General features: G+C 38.8%; 1 protein-coding gene across 1 annotated transcript in view; it reads right to left on the reverse strand.

Annotated features, from left to right (window-relative positions):
- LOC117342008 overlaps nt 1–19,833 on the reverse strand; it is a 32,091-nt gene extending 12,258 nt beyond the window's left edge. Inside the window, exons 1-13 of the mRNA XM_033903948.1 lie at nt 18,791–19,833; nt 13,207–13,486; nt 5,507–5,527; nt 4,676–4,791; nt 4,360–4,427; nt 4,068–4,112; nt 3,530–3,693; nt 3,109–3,222; nt 2,670–2,783; nt 2,115–2,228; nt 1,724–1,837; nt 945–1,058; nt 87–200 (exon numbers count right to left, since the gene is read on the reverse strand). Coding sequence (XP_033759839.1) covers nt 87–200; nt 945–1,058; nt 1,724–1,837; nt 2,115–2,228; nt 2,670–2,783; nt 3,109–3,222; nt 3,530–3,693; nt 4,068–4,112; nt 4,360–4,427; nt 4,676–4,791; nt 5,507–5,527; nt 13,207–13,486; nt 18,791–18,892 — 1,480 coding nt within the window. The 5' untranslated portion in view covers nt 18,893–19,833. The remainder of the gene's footprint in view (nt 1–86; nt 201–944; nt 1,059–1,723; nt 1,838–2,114; nt 2,229–2,669; nt 2,784–3,108; nt 3,223–3,529; nt 3,694–4,067; nt 4,113–4,359; nt 4,428–4,675; nt 4,792–5,506; nt 5,528–13,206; nt 13,487–18,790) is intronic.
- Between the last annotated feature and the right edge of the window lie 204 nt (nt 19,834–20,037).

Below are 20,037 nucleotides of genomic sequence, written 5' to 3' on the forward strand. Positions count from 1 at the left end.
CTTAGGTCAACCCGCACGGTTTAGCATAAAACAATTGCTTCCTAACCAATGCCTACTGTTACACTGACCATATCGATGATACTTACTGTCTGCGCATGTCTGCCCCGCCCAGCCACTCTCACACCGGCATTGGAACGATCCCACAGTATCAACGCATGTCCCGTTATTCACGCAGGGGTAAAGTGAACACTCGTTCCAATCTGCAGGGGAAAGATATTATCAGACTGATTCATGACGTTTGCAAAGGGAAACTAAGAATGTTATTTTGCGAGTCACTTTGAATCTGATTCAGGCTAATTGAAACTGTTAATAATTTTCCATCCCATATCTATTGTTTATTCTTTGATTATCTGTGAAGGGTCAACATCCGACACATCACATCAAGAAAGAAAACCACGGCAACGAAAGTAGGATTGCGATAGACGAAGGAGGGGGTGGCGATAAACGCAAGGAGAGGAGAATGGTACTAGACGAAAGATGGGGATGGCGTTAGACAAAAAAGGGGGATAGTGTTAGACGAAAGAGACGATGGTGATACATGAAATAGGGGAATAGTGTTAGACGAAAGAGAAGATGGTGATACACGAAATAGGGGGATGGTGTTAGACGAAAGAAGGGATTGGAAGTTAAAACGAAGATACGAAGATAGGGGATGTAGATAAATGAGAGAAATGTTCCAATGCAGACCCTTATTTGATTTTCCAGATTATCTAAGCAGTAGGAAATATAGATTACTGTAATGACTCCGTCGAGTTACATATAATGAGTTATAACAGAATTATGTGTTTCGATAAAGATTCCAAGATAAACAAAATAATTAATCCAAAGCGTTACACTGATAAGCACGCGGTAGCACGCGACTCTGTAATATAAGCTGGTATACATGATACTACAATACAAAGGTAACTACAGAACATATCAGTACAAATTGTATGGTGACTTACTGTTCTCGCAGTTAAGTCCATACCATCCCGGGCTACAGCGGCACGCGTATGTACCAGCAATATTGTGACACGTTCCCCCGTGTTGACAAGGAGTGAAGTAACATTCGTCAATATCTGTAAAAGTATACCATTCATATCTGTAAAGGTGTAACATTCATATCTGTAAAGGTGTAACATTCATATCTGTAAAGTATAACATTCATATCTGTAAAGTATAACATTTATATCTGTAAAGGTAAAACATTTATATCTGTAAAGTATAACATTTATATCTGTAAAGGTAAAACATTCATATCTGTAAAGGTAAAACATTTATATATGTAAAGGTAAAACATTTATATATGTAAAGGTACAACATTTATATATGTAAAGGTAAAACATTTATATATGTAAAGGTAAAACATTCATATCTGTAAAGTACAACATTTATATATGTAAAGGTATAACATTTATATATGTAAAGGTAAAACATTTATATCTATAAAGGTAAAACATTCATATCTGTAAAGTACAACATTTATATATGTAAAGGTATAACATTTATATATGTAAAGGTATAACATTTATATCTGTAAAGGTATAACATTCATATCTATAAAGGTACAACATTCATAGCTGATCATTCTTAACGATTGTTAAACCGTTTATCATAACAGATAGTATGCGTGTTAAACATCCTTACCTGATCATTTACCAAATACCATGCTAACGGTTTTTGGCACACTTTACTTCACAAAAAGATAATATTTATTGTAAGTTGAATACTTTGTGTTACATACCTTCATCACAAACATTTCCCGCCCAACCGTTCGGACATGTACATTCGAAACTGCCATCCAAATTACTACATGTTCCACCGTGCTGACATGGATCTAAATCGCATTCGTTCATATCTGAAAATTGACAAACAATGTAAAAACGCTTTAAATATCATTAGTTTTTAGATAAATTGTCCATAGAAAATTAATTGAAAAAGTCGATTATTAATTAATTGACCAGGAACGTTCTATATGTTTTATAAGGGTGAACAACGACAGGTGGATCTTGTACAGAGATCACCCTTGTCATCTCATAGAGTCCTCTACAATTATTGAAGCCGAAGAAAATGATCAGACCTTACGATATGTATATATGTAAAGGTAAGACACTACGAAATGTATGAATATCTACCTGTGTCGCACAGAGCGCCAGTCCAGGTAGTAGGACACACACACTGGAATGATCCCTGCTTGTTTATACAGGTTCCGTGGGCACAGGGCTGCAGTATCACACATTCGTCGACGTCTACATTCCGGTAAACAAAATGTCAGATACGTTTTTGTTTTCTTTGGCATAATTGAATATACGAATATTTAAGTAATATATAGTTTATCAAATAATATGACACGGGATAAAATAGAAATTCCCACGTGCTCTTGCAATATGCATGGTGAATTTTAAAGAGGTAATATGCATGGTACACTCACGTGTATGTAGAGAGCAGAAAAACCAAGAAATATAGGTATTTTGATATATTGAATAAAAGGATATTGATGCAAATAATAAAGATACAGTAAATTCTGGCATACATTTCATTCAGAGAAATACAAATTTCCATTCTGTTTTTCCTCTTTTCCCCCCTCTCTATTGTAATGGTTTGTAAGAAGGAGTTATGGCTTTGGTATAATTGGTTATCAATACTGAAATAATCAAATATCAATACGTGGGTATTTTCCTGTCATGTACCTGTTGTACAGTCATGTCCTGTCCATCCGGCTCTACAGCTGCACGTGTACGAACCCTGGGTATTGTTACACATACCGCCGTTCGCGCATGGGGTATCGTCACACTCATTCTTGTCTAAATAAAATTATCAAAATATTTCAAATATGTATGGCGATAGGATACTTATTGATATAATTCAGTAGTTTATATATTATATTCGTAGAGGTATATTCTAAATCATAGCAGACCCACCAGAACATAGCAGTGGATTGAAAATAGAATAGTCAATGAAACTCGTCATGATCCTATAAACGAAATTAGCACCATATTAACAATAAACTAAGTAATACGTTTAAATATCAAATTACATATGAAGTAGCATGTCAACTATGTATTGTATCGGAAAAGCAAATCAAGTCAATCGGATGTGAAGTAAATGTGTAATCTAGACTAAGTGTACCTAATAGACACGTGGGCCCGGTCCAGCCGTCTTTGCACACACAGCTAAAGGATTGGATGTTATCGACACAGGAGCCGCCATGGAAACAGGGATCAGACAGACACTCGTCGCCATCTGATAAATTAAAATAGATTTCAAACTAATTCTAATTTGATAATGATAAAGGGTTCAATGAATGTACGAAAGAAACATTAATACTGAGAAAAAAAAGTTACGATAAGTATAGAACCTCTGGAACATATCCTTAATGGTCTCCATATGAGTACATATCAAAAAAATTATCATCATTTTCCATCTGCATCGTTATGAAACAAGCCCAGGGACCTCTCACTATATCTTCTAAAATAACGATTGATAATATTGTTTTCAGGACTCCCTGAGCATAGCAAGCCAAACATGATCTGTTATAATAAACACTTACCAAACTTGGAGATTTCCACCAGGAAGTTGTTTATGAAGGCAAATCTGAGTCCAGAGACATCGACCTTGACTGCATTTGACCTAAGAACGTCCAGTATGCGTGCTCGGTGTGTGGCGTCAGTCATTGAAAGGTCAATGTCAAGGGTCAATGCCGAGTCACTCACACTATATAAGAACCAGATGTGAATGTAGTATTTAGATTTTAATACACGTATCACATAAAAATGAAAAGGAGCTACTGAGTTTTGTATTCATACATATATGACCTCATTTGAGTTTTCTTCTCAATAAGAAACCTTATTTCAAATTTGTGTGAGCATTAACTTTTATCAGGTTATTAATCAAGGTAAGAGAACATATATTTTGACGAGTTATAAACCCCTAATGTGGAAGACAGAAACGAATTCCAAGACCGCTCAGTAACATCAATCGAAAATCAACATTCGGCAACACCTTTCATGTCAATGAAACGAATTCTGGTATCACCTTCGTTACCGACTGTCAGTCTTCTTTGTCATTTGAACCTCTATCCTACTTACCTCACCGCGCCTGAACATTGACAGGTTCTCGGGTTATCTTCGGGTCTAAACAGAAACGATAAAATTATCACAGAGGGTCCTAACAATACTATTCCAGGCATGGTTTTCATCATTATAACTTCTTTCTTTAATATCTTTACATTTCTTAAAAACCTCAACCACATGTTAAATTACTTATTCATATCATATTTGGGCGTTCTTGTAAAATAAACATGCCAATATTGTGTGTATTAATATTGTAAGTTGATCCTGATTTACATTGTCTTTGATTCATACCTATAAAAGTACTCACCGTATAGATCTCACTTTACAGCCATGGTAATCCAGCGACAAGCCACTGTTTTCAAAATATTTGTCGAGCTAAAACAGATTTTATCGTTTTGTTCATATCATATGTATTACGAATACATCGTTAAATAATGATTTATAAATACATACCTCTGTATACAATGGTTTAGAATCTTTTAACGTGTAAAATAGCTACATCTTTACTACCTTAGCAGCCGCAAGCTGTTATTGTCATTGCTTGTTATATCGTCCGTATTTCTGGAGAACTACGGTTGGTAATTATAACCTCCGTATTATTGGCACAAAGACAGGAAGTATACCTCTTTACAAAACGGGAGAGCGATTGCGCGGAATTCCGGCGAAGCAGCGTCCTGGAACTTCTGTGTGTATGTCTGGTTCAGGACGGGGACTGACAGTTTGGCGGCGTAGGCTTCAACTGAAGGGAAAGAGAGAGCTGTTTTACACCACTGAAACTCTTAAGGATGGGTAGTCGATTGGTAGAGTGAGCGCAGAGACGCATGGGTACTAATACATATCATTCTTAATGACATAACATCACATCACGTTAACTTATACTGATATTTCTGTATATTACGACTTTGCAATTCTTCACAACTTTTTTTCATGGCTTTTTCATTTGTGTTTACACTTGCTACCCTGCTGCAAGCGGTAATGGTTGTTGACTAGTTCTCCGAGTTAATTATCCTGCCAACACTCTTAGGTCAAACTAGTATTTGTACCATTGAAACAAATGCCATTTTTATTGAAATGGCTTGTCAGACATATGGCCATGATATATGTCTGATGATTATACAGTACAAACACCAGGATACGTCGGTTCTGGCTCCCGGTACAGAAATTCATTCCAGTTCTGAAGGACAAGCAGATAACAGGAAATGACGTTTACGTGTCTCGTTCAGGGGAGAGAACACGTAACGTTCTTAACAGGTGTGACCTCTTAAGGCACAGGCCAGAATAAAGGCAGTTTATTTGAAAGAGAAGAGATGAATTCCCTGAAAAAACTTACCTCTCACGCTTAAGCTTGCAGTTATAAAGGAAACAGGTAAAAGGCCTATGCCCTTCATGGACTAACGATGCGATGGTTAAAAAAGCATGCAAATATCATACACTTAGATCAAATGTGTACTTACTCTGGCTATGATGACTCTCTTCTGTAACATAAAAATTAAAAAACAAATACAATTTTGTCATCACAAGGCAGATTATTAGAATTGTTGCTGTGTTGTCAGTTTGATTTACAAGGACGCTAAGTAGCACGTGACAATGGTATATCTATTTATATTTGGACATTTAGACAATATTGCTCTCTAAACAGATTCTTTGCTAATTATACTTTCTATGTTGTTATGATCAAGTCATCATTTACAGATTGATCTCACTCCAGTTATATTCTGGTTAAATTGTTGTTTATGTATACTATAAGGCTGGCGGTATACACATACTGTCTGACATGATGTTTGGATTATAACCCTGCCGTATGACACTAGTGTTGGGATTATAAACCTGCCGTATGACACTAGTGTTGGGATTATAAACCTGTCGTATGACACTAGTGTTGGGATTATAAACCTGCCGTATGACATTGGTGTTGGGATTATAAAGCTGTCGTGTGACACTAGTGTTGGGATTATAACCCTGCCGTATGACACTAGTGTTGGGATTATAAACCTGCCGTATGACACTGGTGTTGGGATTATAACCCTGCCGTATGACACTACTGTTGGGATTATAACCCTGCCGTATGACACTAGTGTTGGGATTATAAACCTGCCGTATGACATTGGTGTTGGGATTATAAACCTGTCGTGTGACACTAGTGTTGGGATTATAACCCTGCCGTATGACACTAGTGTTGGGATTATAAACCTGCCGTATGACATTGGTGTTGGGATTATAAACCTGCCGTATGACATTGGTGTTGGGATTATAAACCTGTCGTGTGACACTAGTGTTGGGATTATAACCCTGCCGTATGACACTAGTGTTGGGATTATAAACCTGTCGTATGACATTGGTGTTGGGATTATAAACCTGCCGTATGACACTAGTGTTGGGATTATAAACCTGTCGTATGACATTGGTGTTGGGATTATAAACCTGTCGTATGACACTAGTGTTGGGATTATAAACCTGTCGTATGACACTGGTGTTGGGTTTATAAACCTGTCGTATGACACTAGTGTTGAGATTATAACCCTGCCGTATGACACTAGTGTTGGGATTATAACCCTGACGTATGAAACTAGTGTTGGGATTATAAACCTGCCGTATGACACTAGTGTTGGGATTATAACCCTGTCGTATGACACTAGTGTTGGGATTATAACCCTGTCGTATGACACTGGTGTTGGGATTATAAACCTGCCGTATGACACTAGTGTTGGGATTATAACCCTGTCGTATGACACTAGTGTTGGGATTATAACCCTGTCGTATGACACTAGTTTTGGGATTATAAACCTGTCGTGTGACACTGTTGTTGGGATTATAACCCTGCCGTGTGACACTGGTGTTGGGATTATAAACCTGCCGTATGACACTAGTGTTGGGATTATAACCCTGTCGTATAACACTAGTGTTGGGATTATAAACCTGCCGTATGACACTTGTGTTGGGATTATAAACCTGTAGTATGACACTTGTGTTGGGATTATAAACCTGTCATGTGACACTAGTGTTGGGATTATAAACCTGCCGTATGACACTAGTGTTGGGATTATAAACCTGCCATATGACACTAGTGTTGGGATTATAAACCTGTCGTATGACACTTGTGTTGGGATTATAAACCTGTCGTGTGACACTAGTGTTGGGATTATAACCCTGTCGTATGACACTGGTGTTGGGATTATAACCCTGTCGTATGACACTAGTGTTGGGATTATAAACCTGCCGTATGACACTGGTGTTGGGATTATAAACCTGTCCTGTGACACTAGTGTTGGGATTATAACCCTGTCCTGTGACACTAGTGTTGGGATTATAACCCTGTCGTATGACACTAGTGTTGGGATTATAAACCTGTCGTATGACACTAGTGTTGGGATTATAAACCTGTCGTATGACACTTGTGTTGGGATTATAAACCTGCCGTATGACACTAGTGTTGGGATTATAACCCCGTCGTATGACACTAGTGTTGGGATTATAACCCTGTCGTGTTACACTAGTGTTGGGATTATAAACCTGCCATATGACACTAGTGTTGGGATTATAAACCTGTCTATGACACTGGTGTTGGGATTATAAACCTGACGTGTGACACTAGTGTTGGGATTATAAACCTGTCGTATGACACTAGTGTTGGGATTATAAACCTGTCGTATGACACTAGTGTTGGGATTATAACCCTGCCGTATGACACTAGTGTTGGGATTATAAACCTGTCGTATGACACTAGTTTTGGGATTATAACCCTGTCGTATAACACTGGTGTTGGGATTATAACCCTGCCGTATAACACTAGTGTTGGGATTATAATGGTGTCGTATGACACTGGTGTTGGGATTATAAACCTGCCGTATGACACTGGTGTTGGGATTATAAACCTGCCGTATGACACTGGTGATGGGATTATAACCCTGCCGTATGACACTACTGTTGGGATTATAAACCTGCCGTTTGACACTAGTGTTGGGATTATAAACCTGCCGTATGACACTGGTGTTGGGATTATAAACATGCCGTGTTACACTGGTGTTGGGATTATAAACCTGCCGTATGACACTAGTGTTGGGATTATAAACCTGCCGTATGACACTGGTGTTGGGATTATAAACCTGCCGTGTTACACTGGTGTTGGGATTATAAACCTGCCGTATGATACTAGTGTTGGGATTATAAACCTGCCGTGTTACACTGGTGTTAGGATTATATACCTGCCGTGTTACACTGGTGTTGGGATTATAACCCTGCCGTATGACACTAGTGTTGGGATTATAAACCTGCCGTATGACACTAGTGTTGGGATTATAAACCTGTCGTATGACACTAGTGTTGGGATTATAAACCTGCCGTATGACATTGGTGTTGGGATTATAAACCTGTCGTGTGACACTAGTGTTGGGATTATAACCCTGCCGTATGACACTAGTGTTGGGATTATAAACCTGCCGTATGACACTGGTGTTGGGATTATAACCCTGCCGTATGACACTACTGTTGGGATTATAACCCTGCCGTATGACACTAGTGTTGGGATTATAAACCTGCCGTATGACATTGGTGTTGGGATTATAAACCTGTCGTGTGACACTAGTGTTGGGATAATAACCCTGCCGTATGACACTAGTGTTGGGATTATAAACCTGCCGTATGACATTGGTGTTGGGATTATAAACCTGCCGTATGACATTGGTGTTGGGATTATAAACCTGTCGTGTGACACTAGTGTTGGGATTATAACCCTGCCGTATGACACTAGTGTTGGGATTATAAACCTGTCGTATGACATTGGTGTTGGGATTATAAACCTGCCGTATGACACTAGTGTTGGGATTATAAACCTGTCGTATGACATTGGTGTTGGGATTATAAACCTGTCGTATGACACTAGTGTTGGGATTATAAACCTGTCGTATGACACTGGTGTTGGGTTTATAAACCTGTCGTATGACACTAGTGTTGAGATTATAACCCTGCCGTATGACACTAGTGTTGGGATTATAACCCTGCCGTATGAAACTAGTGTTGGGATTATAAACCTGCCGTATGACACTAGTGTTGGGATTATAACCCTGTCGTATGACACTAGTGTTGGGATTATAACCCTGTCGTATGACACTGGTGTTGGGATTATAAACCTGCCGTATGACACTAGTGTTGGGATTATAACCCTGTCGTATGACACTAGTGTTGGGATTATAACCCTGTCGTATGACACTAGTTTTGGGATTATAAACCTGTCGTGTGACACTGTTGTTGGGATTATAACCCTGCCGTGTGACACTGGTGTTGGGATTATAAACCTGCCGTATGACACTAGTGTTGGGATTATAACCCTGTCGTATAACACTAGTGTTGGGATTATAAACCTGCCGTATGACACTTGTGTTGGGATTATAAACCTGTAGTATGACACTTGTGTTGGGATTATAAACCTGTCGTGTGACACTAGTGTTGGGATTATAAACCTGCCGTATGACACTAGTGTTGGGATTATAAACCTGCCATATGACACTAGTGTTGGGATTATAAACCTGTCGTATGACACTTGTGTTGGGATTATAAACCTGTCGTGTGACACTAGTGTTGGGATTATAACCCTGTCGTATGACACTGGTGTTGGGATTATAACCCTGTCGTATGACACTAGTGTTGGGATTATAAACCTGCCGTATGACACTGGTGTTGGGATTATAAACCTGTCCTGTGACACTAGTGTTGGGATTATAACCCTGTCCTGTGACACTAGTGTTGGGATTATAACCCTGTCGTATGACACTAGTGTTGGGATTATAAACCTGTCGTATGACACTAGTGTTGGGATTATAAACCTGTCGTATGACACTAGTGTTGGGATTATAAACCTGCCGTATGACACTAGTGTTGGGATTATAACCCCGTCGTATGACACTAGTGTTGGGATTATAACCCTGTCGTGTTACACTAGTGTTGGGATTATAAACCTGCCATATGACACTAGTGTTGGGATTATAAACCTGTCTATGACACTGGTGTTGGGATTATAAACCTGCCGTGTGACACTAGTGTTGGGATTATAAACCTGTCGTATGACACTAGTGTTGGGATTATAAACCTGTCGTATGACACTAGTGTTGGGATTATAACCCTGCCGTATGACACTAGTGTTGGGATTATAAACCTGTCGTATGACACTAGTGTTGGGATTATAACCCTGTCGTATAACACTGGTGTTGGGATTATAACCCTGCCGTATAACACTAGTGTTGGGATTATAATGGTGTCGTATGACACTGGTGTTGGGATTATAAACCTGCCGTATGACACTGGTGTTGGGATTATAAACCTGCCGTATGACACTGGTGATGGGATTATAACCCTGCCGTATGACACTACTGTTGGGATTATAAACCTGCCGTTTGACACTAGTGTTGGGATTATAAACCTGCCGTATGACACTGGTGTTGGGATTATAAACATGCCGTGTTACACTGGTGTTGGGATTATAAACCTGCCGTATGACACTAGTGTTGGGATTATAAACCTGCCGTATGACACTGGTGTTGGGATTATAAACCTGCCGTGTTACACTGGTGTTGGGATTATAAACCTGCCGTATGATACTAGTGTTGGGATTATAAACCTGCCGTGTTACACTGGTGTTGGGATTATATACCTGCCGTGTTACACTGGTGTTGGGATTATAAACCTGCCGTATGACACTAGTGTTGGGATTATAACCCTGCCGTATGACACTGGTGTTGGGATTATAAACCTGCCGTGTGACACTAGTGTTGGGATTATAACCCTGTCGTATGACACTAGTGTTGGGATTATAAACCTGCCGTGTTACACTGGTGTTGGGATGATAAACCTGCCGTATGACACTACTGTTGGGATTATAAACCTGCCGTATGACACTACTGTTGGGATTATAACCCTGCCGTATGACACTACTGTTGGGATTATAACCCTGCCGTATGACACTACTGTAGGGATTATAACCCTGCCGTGTAACACTAGTGTTGGGATTATAAACCTGCCGTATGACACTAGTGTTGGGATTATAACCCTGCCGTATGACACTAGTCTTGGGATTATAACCCTGCCGTATGACACTACTGTTGGGATTATAAACCTGTCGTATGACACTGGTGTTGGGATTATAAACCTGCCGTATGACACTAGTGTTCGGATTTTAAACCTGTCGTGTGACACTGGTGTTGGGATTATAAACCTGACGTATGACACTGGTGTTGGGATTATAAACCTGCCGTATGACACTAGTGTTGGGGTTATAAACCTGCCGTGTGACACTAGTGTTGGGATTATAACCCTACCGTGTGACACTAGTGTTGGGATTACAACCCTGTCGTATGACACTAGTGTTGGGATTATAAACCTGTCGTATGACACTAGTGTTGGGATTATAACCCTGCCGTATGACACTAGTGTTGGGATTATAAACCTGTCGTATGACACTAGTTTTGGGATTATAACCCTGTCGTATAACACTGGTGTTGGGATTATAACCCTGCCGTATAACACTAGTGTTGGGATTATAATGGTGTCGTATGACACTGGTGTTGGGATTATAAACCTGTCGTATGACACTAGTGTTGGGATTATAACCCTGTCGTGTGACACCAGTGTTGGGATTATAACCCTGCCGTATGACACTAGTGTTGGGATTATAAACCAGTCGTATGACACTAGTGTTGGGATTATAAACCTGCCGTATGACACCAGTGTTGGGATTATAAACCTGCCGTATGACACCAGTGTTGGGATTATAAACCTGCCGTATGACACTAGTGTTGGGATTATAACCCTGTCGTATGACACTGGTGTTGGGATTATAAACCTGCCGTATGACACTAGTGTTGGGATTATAAACCTGCCGTATGACACTACTGTTGGGATTATAAACCTGCCGTATGACACTGGTGTTGGGATTATAACCCTGCCGTATGACACTACTGTTGGGATTATAAACCTGTCGTATGACACTAGTGTTGGGATTATAAACCTGCCGTATGACACTGGTGTTGGGATTATAAACCTGACGTATGACACTGGTGTTGGGATTATAACCCTGCCGTGTGACACTAGTGTTGGGATTATAAACCTGACGTATGACACTGGTGTTGGGATTATAAACCTGTCGTGTGACACTGGTGTTGGGATTATAAACCTGACATATGACACTGGTGTTGGGATTATAAACCTGCCGTATGACACTAGTGTTGGGATTATAAACCTGTCGTATGACACTAGTGTTGGGATTATAAACCTGTCGTATGACACTAGTGTTGGGATTATAAACCTGCCGTGTGACACTAGTGTTGGGATTATAACCCTGCCGTGTGACACTAGTGTTGGGATTATAACCCTTTCGTGTGACACTGGTGTAGGGATTATAACCCTGCCGTGTGACACTAGTGTTGGGATTATAAACCTGTCGTATGACACTAGTGTTGGGATTATAAACCTGTCGTATGACACTAGTGTTGGGATTATAGCCCTGCCGTATGACACTAGTGTTGGGATTATAAACCTGTCGTATGACACTAGTTTTGGGATTATAACCCTGTCGTATAACACTAGTGTTGGGATTATAACCCTGCGGTATAACACTAGTGTTGGGATTATAATGGTGTCGTATGACACTGGTGTTGGGATTATAAACCTGTCGTATGACACCAGTGTTGGGATTATAACCCTGTCGTATGACACTAGTGTTGCGATTATAATCCTGTCGTATGACACTAGTGTTGGGATTATAACCCTGACGTATGACACTGGTGTTGGGATTATAAACCTTTCTGTATGACACTAGTGTTGGGATTATAAACCTGCCGTATGATTATAAACCTGCCGTATGACACTGGTGTTGGGATTATAGACCTGCCGTATGACACTGGTGTTGGGATTATAACCCTGTCGTATGACACTAGTGTTGGGATTATAAACCTGCCGTGTGACACTAGTGTTGGGATTATAAACCTGTCGTATAACACTAGTGTTGGGATTATAAACCTGTCGTATAACACTAGTGTTGGGATTATAAACCTGCCGTATGACACTAGTGTTGGGATTATAACCCTGCTATAAGACACTGATGTCGAGATGATGACCCAGCCGTATGACACTTTTGTTAGATTGGATGCCCTAACGTTTTCTTTACCTTGCATCATTAACCAGTAATGGACGAGGAGTCCCACGCCGAAGGATATCAGCAGAGCTCCAATCAACAGCACCAGGATAAGGCCGATGCGGCCTTGAGTTCCCCGATCTTTCCGAGGCCTTCCGAGAAATGACCGAGAGCTACTAGTAGACAAGCCATAGCCGGAGAACCCGTCGTAGAGCTCAGGGTCATGTATACTGTTGTGGTCGTATATCCTCTCCTTCAGTAGGACGGGGGTCAGGGTAAACCCTCCAAGGTCATCTTCAAATCGGCGGTGAGACTGGCAACAAGAATGATGTCAGTATTACAGATATTCTGATGGACGTATTGAAAAATAAGATTATTGATAATAAATTGGTACATTCTTATTGATATACATCCAGTCAGAGACTTATATAGTCTCTGATCCAGTGTATATTAATTGTGTTATACTCCCAGCGAGTCGTGGCAGGAGGACACAGCTGCACATGACCCGCCACATGTACATACATCATCAAATGACGGCGATGTACACATGGCAGGTGAAAGTATCCTCTATTGTCATTAAGCAATCATAAAAACGAGTCCAAGACACGCATCGTATAACAACGACAACGAAACGGCCATCGATATCGATTGGTCTACATGTAAAATAACACTGTTTATATATAGTTTCCATAGTATAATGTTCTTTATATTGTAAACCTAACTCCTCTTATGAAAACAAGACTGTTCGCAGTTGTGCGCGTAGTAATACATGTATGTACATTGGGTGTTTGGTCCCACAGAACCTAGTCCTCCGACAGCTATAGGTTACGTAATATAACTTACCTACACAAGTTTATCCTGACATTCTCTGTTCTTTAGAAATAATGATTACAAAACACCATAATACTGTTTACTATATAATGTATAATATATACCACCCCCCCCCCCCCCCCCCCCTCCCTTGAAACGCGTCCCTATACCATGTAATAAGAACGCAGTACCATTCTCTTCTTTAAAGTCCTATAAGGTGCTTATGATGCATTATATAAAAATGACCCCCCCCCCCCCCCTCCCCAAGTTCATGGGACGAAAATCACATACCAAAAAATATACCTATAGTTACAGATATGACATGTTAGGGTCAGTGACAGGTATAGTACCATGATATACACACGTGTCAAACCGTGGGAACAGCGCTGTTACCTGCCGAAATAATGGTAATACAGGTAACATTTCTCTCGTGACATTTTTGTTGAAAAAAAATATTCGTGATAATGTAACGGTCAGATAAGGTCGTTTAGTCTGGCCTGGAGTGTACAGCCATCCGGCTCGGTCACAGATGTACAGGTGTTTGTACAAAGGAAGGAACCATATCTCCTAACAATCTACAAACTATGGTAGATATCATCAGATCCACACACGGAAATCAGCCCCGCCTTCAGTGTAGATAGGACGTATCTCCAGGAAACACAATAGGAATTGTTTGTCTTGTATAGAATTATTTAATATGTGACATGCATCACATGTATACTATCACAGGTGTAAATCGAACTTTGACCTAAGGCATTATTTACGTCACATTGTCTGGGCTGATTTAAGACAGAACAGTCTACACGAGTACACAACATGTCGTAACGTCAGGGTTGGTAAGGAGATAACTGTATACCTAGCATGAGGAATTTGGTAATCAATTAACGATTACCGCCAAGATATGTCAGACTTATTTCCTTTACACTGTTACGGGTACAGTGCCTTACCCGAATATACTCCTGTTAATATCACAGTTGGGGACGAAAGTCCACCTAAATATATTTCACAATCTTTACGATCTATTATTTGTCGTGCGAATTGAGACATAATCTAAAATATACTAAAATACTGTAAGAACAGCATTCGGACACTTTGACAAGTACACCAAGAACAGGTTATCTGATGTAGGCTTTAGACCTAACGGAGACGTAGATGTATATTTCCGACCTGAGGGTAATAGACGACGATGATTTGTTTATATTTGGTGATATTAGACCTATGTCATAACATGAGTTTTATTTCATTTCTCTCAGTTAAATTGGGTTTGTTGGGATTGACGCAATGGGTATATTTTCATGGTGAAACAAGAACGAAGTTGTGTAAAATGGTCTAAATTAATCACGTTCAATAAATGCATTGTATATTAGGCGAAAAATGACAAAGAATACTTCCATATGCTGTAATGTTTAGGGGAGATATTGTTTTCTAATCGGTACTGAATGGCTAAATGGGTTACCGAGTGAAATGATTCGAATAAACTTGTTAAAAACTTAAATAAAGACTTTGTGATAGCACAGATTTAAGCGCTTCAATCTCACCACTTGCTGTCTGCCATTTGCCGGCCCTCGTGTTTGTGGGAATATTCGATATGGTTTTAGTATCGTCTGAAATAATGCAAATCAGTAGCCACGACATCTAGAGAAAAACGATCCGTACTCATGTATACAGTGTAGTCTACCAGCAATACAAGGCCGCAGCCATATTTTCTCTGACGACTGTTGTCGAAAAGAGCGGACAGCCTCCGCAATGTAACATAATAAACACCTTTATTGAAAAGAATGACAGTTATTGAAAGTATGGTTCTATTTTATTTTAAACAAGAACAATGCACAAGGTGAAAAGATTTGAACTGATTCACGATAAAGTAATTTTACGATTGATCCTTTCCACTTTATTCCAAAGTGTCCAAGAGAAAGAGCTTGAGACGTTTCAGTCGCGGGCACGAGAGTCCACACTATAGAAAGTATTTTGTAGATATTTTCTTATTTTCTCTTTTGTCGTAAATATTAGTGTACATTACAATTGGGGTAATACGCAACATGAACGCTCACTGCCTCACAGGGAAATAGAGGTAAATGTTTCCACCGGTTATGCTGTGAGTGTTGCTATTGTCTATGACCAGAATAGGAATTACGTGAATGCTTATGAATATGAATACCAAGTTGAACATTATATGCCTTTGTGGTTGATCTGTTAAAGCATTGTAAAGTTGTGGAGGCGAGATATTAGCCATTTTGTAGTAACAAGCAAGGACTAATTGCTGTTTTGATACTATAATAGCTATGGAAGAAGGAAAGTCCGTTTTCGATTTACACCTAGTTGGAACGGACCCGTATTTTAAAAGAAAGCGTTTTGGTTGAAAAAGCCGAAATTAAAAAACTTTCTTAATCCTTATTCACTCATAATCTACTCACTCATAATCTACTCAACTACTCTATCGCGACATTGAAATTTTTCCACCAGAAATTATGTTTCACCAACAAGAATGGAAATTTGTAACACGAGGTTATTCATATTCGACTGTATGTGAGCATGATAAGAGATGATAAAACTGATCTAAGAGTGGATGTAATAATTCACTGTCCCAGGATACCGCCTTGTCCCTTCCGTATTCACACCAATCTACACCGATAAAGGCTTACGATGAGCTCGCACATGTAGCGTCCAATGTTTCACGGCCCTTAGTATGATATTGGTTCTACTTATTTGTTTCTACTATAAGATATGTGTGTTATTACTTGTGATAGAAGAAGCCATTCAGTTGAAGCACATTTTATTGTTTTAATGCAATTTTAATCTTTTCTGTATAGTGTATAATATAGTGTTACATTATAACAAATAGTTTCATTACCTTTGTCAGAAAGGTAAGGTTCTAGAAGATACATAGGATAAGTGGGATGTAATGTAGGTAGGATGTAGAAGATAAATATGATGTAATGTAGTTAGGATGTAGAAGATAAATATGTTGTAATGTAGTTAGGATGTAGAATATACATAGGATAAGTGGAATGTAATGTAGTAAGGATGTAGAAGATAAATAGGATGTAATGTAGTTAGGATGTAGAAGATAAATAGGATGTAATGTAGTTAGGATGTAGAAGATAAATATGATGTAATGTAGTTAGGATGAAGGAGATAAATAGGATAAGTGGGATGTAATGTAGTTAGGATGTAGAATATAAATATGTTGTAATGTAGTTAGGATGTAGAATATAAATAGGATAAGTGGGATGTAATGTAGTTAGGATGTAGAAAATAAATAGGATGTAATGTAGTTAGGATGTAGAATATAAATAGGATAAGTCGGATGTAATGTAGTTAGGATGTAGAATATAAATATGTTGTAATGTAGTTAGGATGTAGAATATAAATAGGATAAGTGGAATGTAATGTAGTTAGGATGTAGAATATAAATATGTTGTAATGTAGTTAGGATGTAGAATATAAATAGGATAAGTGGGATGTAATGTAGTTAGGATGTAGAAAATAAATAGGATCAGTGGGATGTAATGTAGTTAGGATGTAAAAGATAAATAGGATAAGTGGGATGTAATGTAGCTAGGATGTAGAAAATAAATAGGATGTAATGTAGTTAGGATGTAGAAGATAAATAGGATGTAATGTAGTTAGGATGTAGAAGATAAATATGATGTAATGTAGTTAGGATGAAGGAGATAAATAGGATAAGTGGGATGTAATGTAGGTAGGATGTAGAAGATAAATAGGATGTAATGTAGTTAGGATGTAGAAGATAAATAGGATGTAATGTAGTTAGGATGTAGAAGATAAATAGGATGTAATGTAGTTAGGATGTAGAAGATAAATATGATGTAATGTAGTTAGGATGAAGGAGATAAATAGGATAAGTGGGATGTAATGTAGGTAGGATGTAGAAGATAAATAAGATGTAATGTAGTTAGGATGTAGAAGATAAATAGGATGTAATGTAGTTAGGATGAAGAATATAAATAGGATAGGTGAGATGTAATGTAGTTAGGATGTAGAAGATAAGTGGGATGTAATGTAGTTAGGATGTAGAAGATAAATAGGATGTAATGTAGTTAGGATGTAGAAGAAACATAGGATAAGTGGGATGTAATGTAGTTATGATGTAGAAGATACACAGGATGTAATGTAGTTAGGATGTAGAAGATAAATAGGATGTAATGTAATTAGGATGTAGAAGAAACATAGGATGTAATGTAGTTAGGATGTAGAAGATAAATAGGATAAGTGGGATGTAATGTAATTAGGATGTAGAAGATAAATAGGATAAGTGGAATGTAATGTAATTAGATTTCAAAGTAGCTATATTAAAGGTTTTTTTTATCACATTGATAAATCCAGATATTTCAATAATGAAATTTCAATAAATCGGAATGTATCATAAAATAAAAAGGGGTTGGTACGTATATTAGATTATGTCAGTTCTCGGACTTGCCCCATTGGGCCGTAGTTATCTAACCACTGATAATGTTTTGTTTAATTTCATTGATTATTCCAGATATTTCAATAGCAAAATTTCACTAAATCTGAATATATCATAGGGTTTGTACGTATAGTAGATAATATCTGTGATCGAACTTCGAGATATTTCACTGGTAAAACTGCAATAAACATGAAGAGACCGTGTAGTAAAAGGGTTGATACTTATTTACTTATAATTATATAGAAGGCAACCCCGTTAGTAATGGACGGTCCTTCTGTAACATTTTACTCGTGTTCGAACTTACCCCATCAGATTTGAAGACGACCCCGGTGTTAATTGAAGGTCCCTCTGTATCATTTTACCCGTGCTCGAACTTACCCCATCAGATTTGAAGATAATGTCATCCTTCATGTTTCTTGTCCAGTCAGACCCGGCGTCCATCTCCAGCTTTCCTTCGCTTGTCTCCTCGAACTCCTTCATCTTCAGATTGTGTCTTGTTGAATATCAGTTGGGTATAACTTTAGTCAGATAAACTGTTTGATACTTTGCTCTTATAGCCCCACAGATTCAGCACGACATCCTCACCTTCACTGTACGTTTGGTTTATAACCGAAATTGTAGTCCGTAAGGGAACTCCGTATCTTTTGTATTCGACGTCACAAACACATCGAGAATAACGAAAACGTATCCTGTAAATACTTCACACATATATTACACTGTCGTATTAATCCCCAGGATTGTGTAATATAGTTGTATATATCAATTAAACATTACGAAGGTATTCTATATCTTAAGATAGTCCTGTAACTTAGGAGGAAGATCTACATCCGGGGAGTTTTACTCGTGTACTGTCCTTCTCGTGCTGCTTTTTGGATTTGGAAGCAAAACTTTGTCATCTGTTTCATTTGGCCGAAATCCCAATGTTACAGATGTTTCGCAGGTAGTGTGCAATGTGGTAATACAGTGGTATAGGCTACTGACCACACTGCTCTAAATAAAATCTTGTGACCATCACACACACCACATCAACGCTTTAGTACAATGTACCTTACCACACCTGCCGTATAACACTAATTCATCAGAACAATAGCAATGGGTGATACTCAATACACGTCAATAAATCGGTCAACAAATAGTTTTTTTTGGTATCCGTCAATATCGCGTCAATAAGCTAAGTAAAGTTAGGACATACAGCAGGACTTCCAGATATTCTACGATTTAACGAAATATTAAACAGTATCTGCGAAATCTGTCCTGTTAGCAACTCTCTCTAATTGGGTTCCGTGAGTGTCAATGAATGTCCAGTTATTCCTCATCACATTCTGGGATACTGTCGTTTCCTGGTCGACATCGTGGTATGTGATGTCCAGTCGTAGAATATGACAGATGTGGGTCGACTGACCAGAGTGCTGACAACGTCCGGCGCGAGATGTTTTTATTTTCGGCCATCAATGCTGGACGAAATGAACATGTTTACGACATCGTCTGTCGCTCTTCCAACGATAAAATCACATTTTGAATGACCGCGGGTCAAAATGGACAAAAGGATTGACCTCGCGCCTGCGCGGTTAAATGTACTGTAGGTTCGGTGACTAAGGCTGTCTATGTAGGATGTAGTGATAGCA

This window comes from Pecten maximus, chromosome 14 (assembly GCF_902652985.1).
Source record: "Pecten maximus chromosome 14, xPecMax1.1, whole genome shotgun sequence".
NCBI lineage: Eukaryota > Metazoa > Mollusca > Bivalvia > Pectinida > Pectinidae > Pecten > Pecten maximus.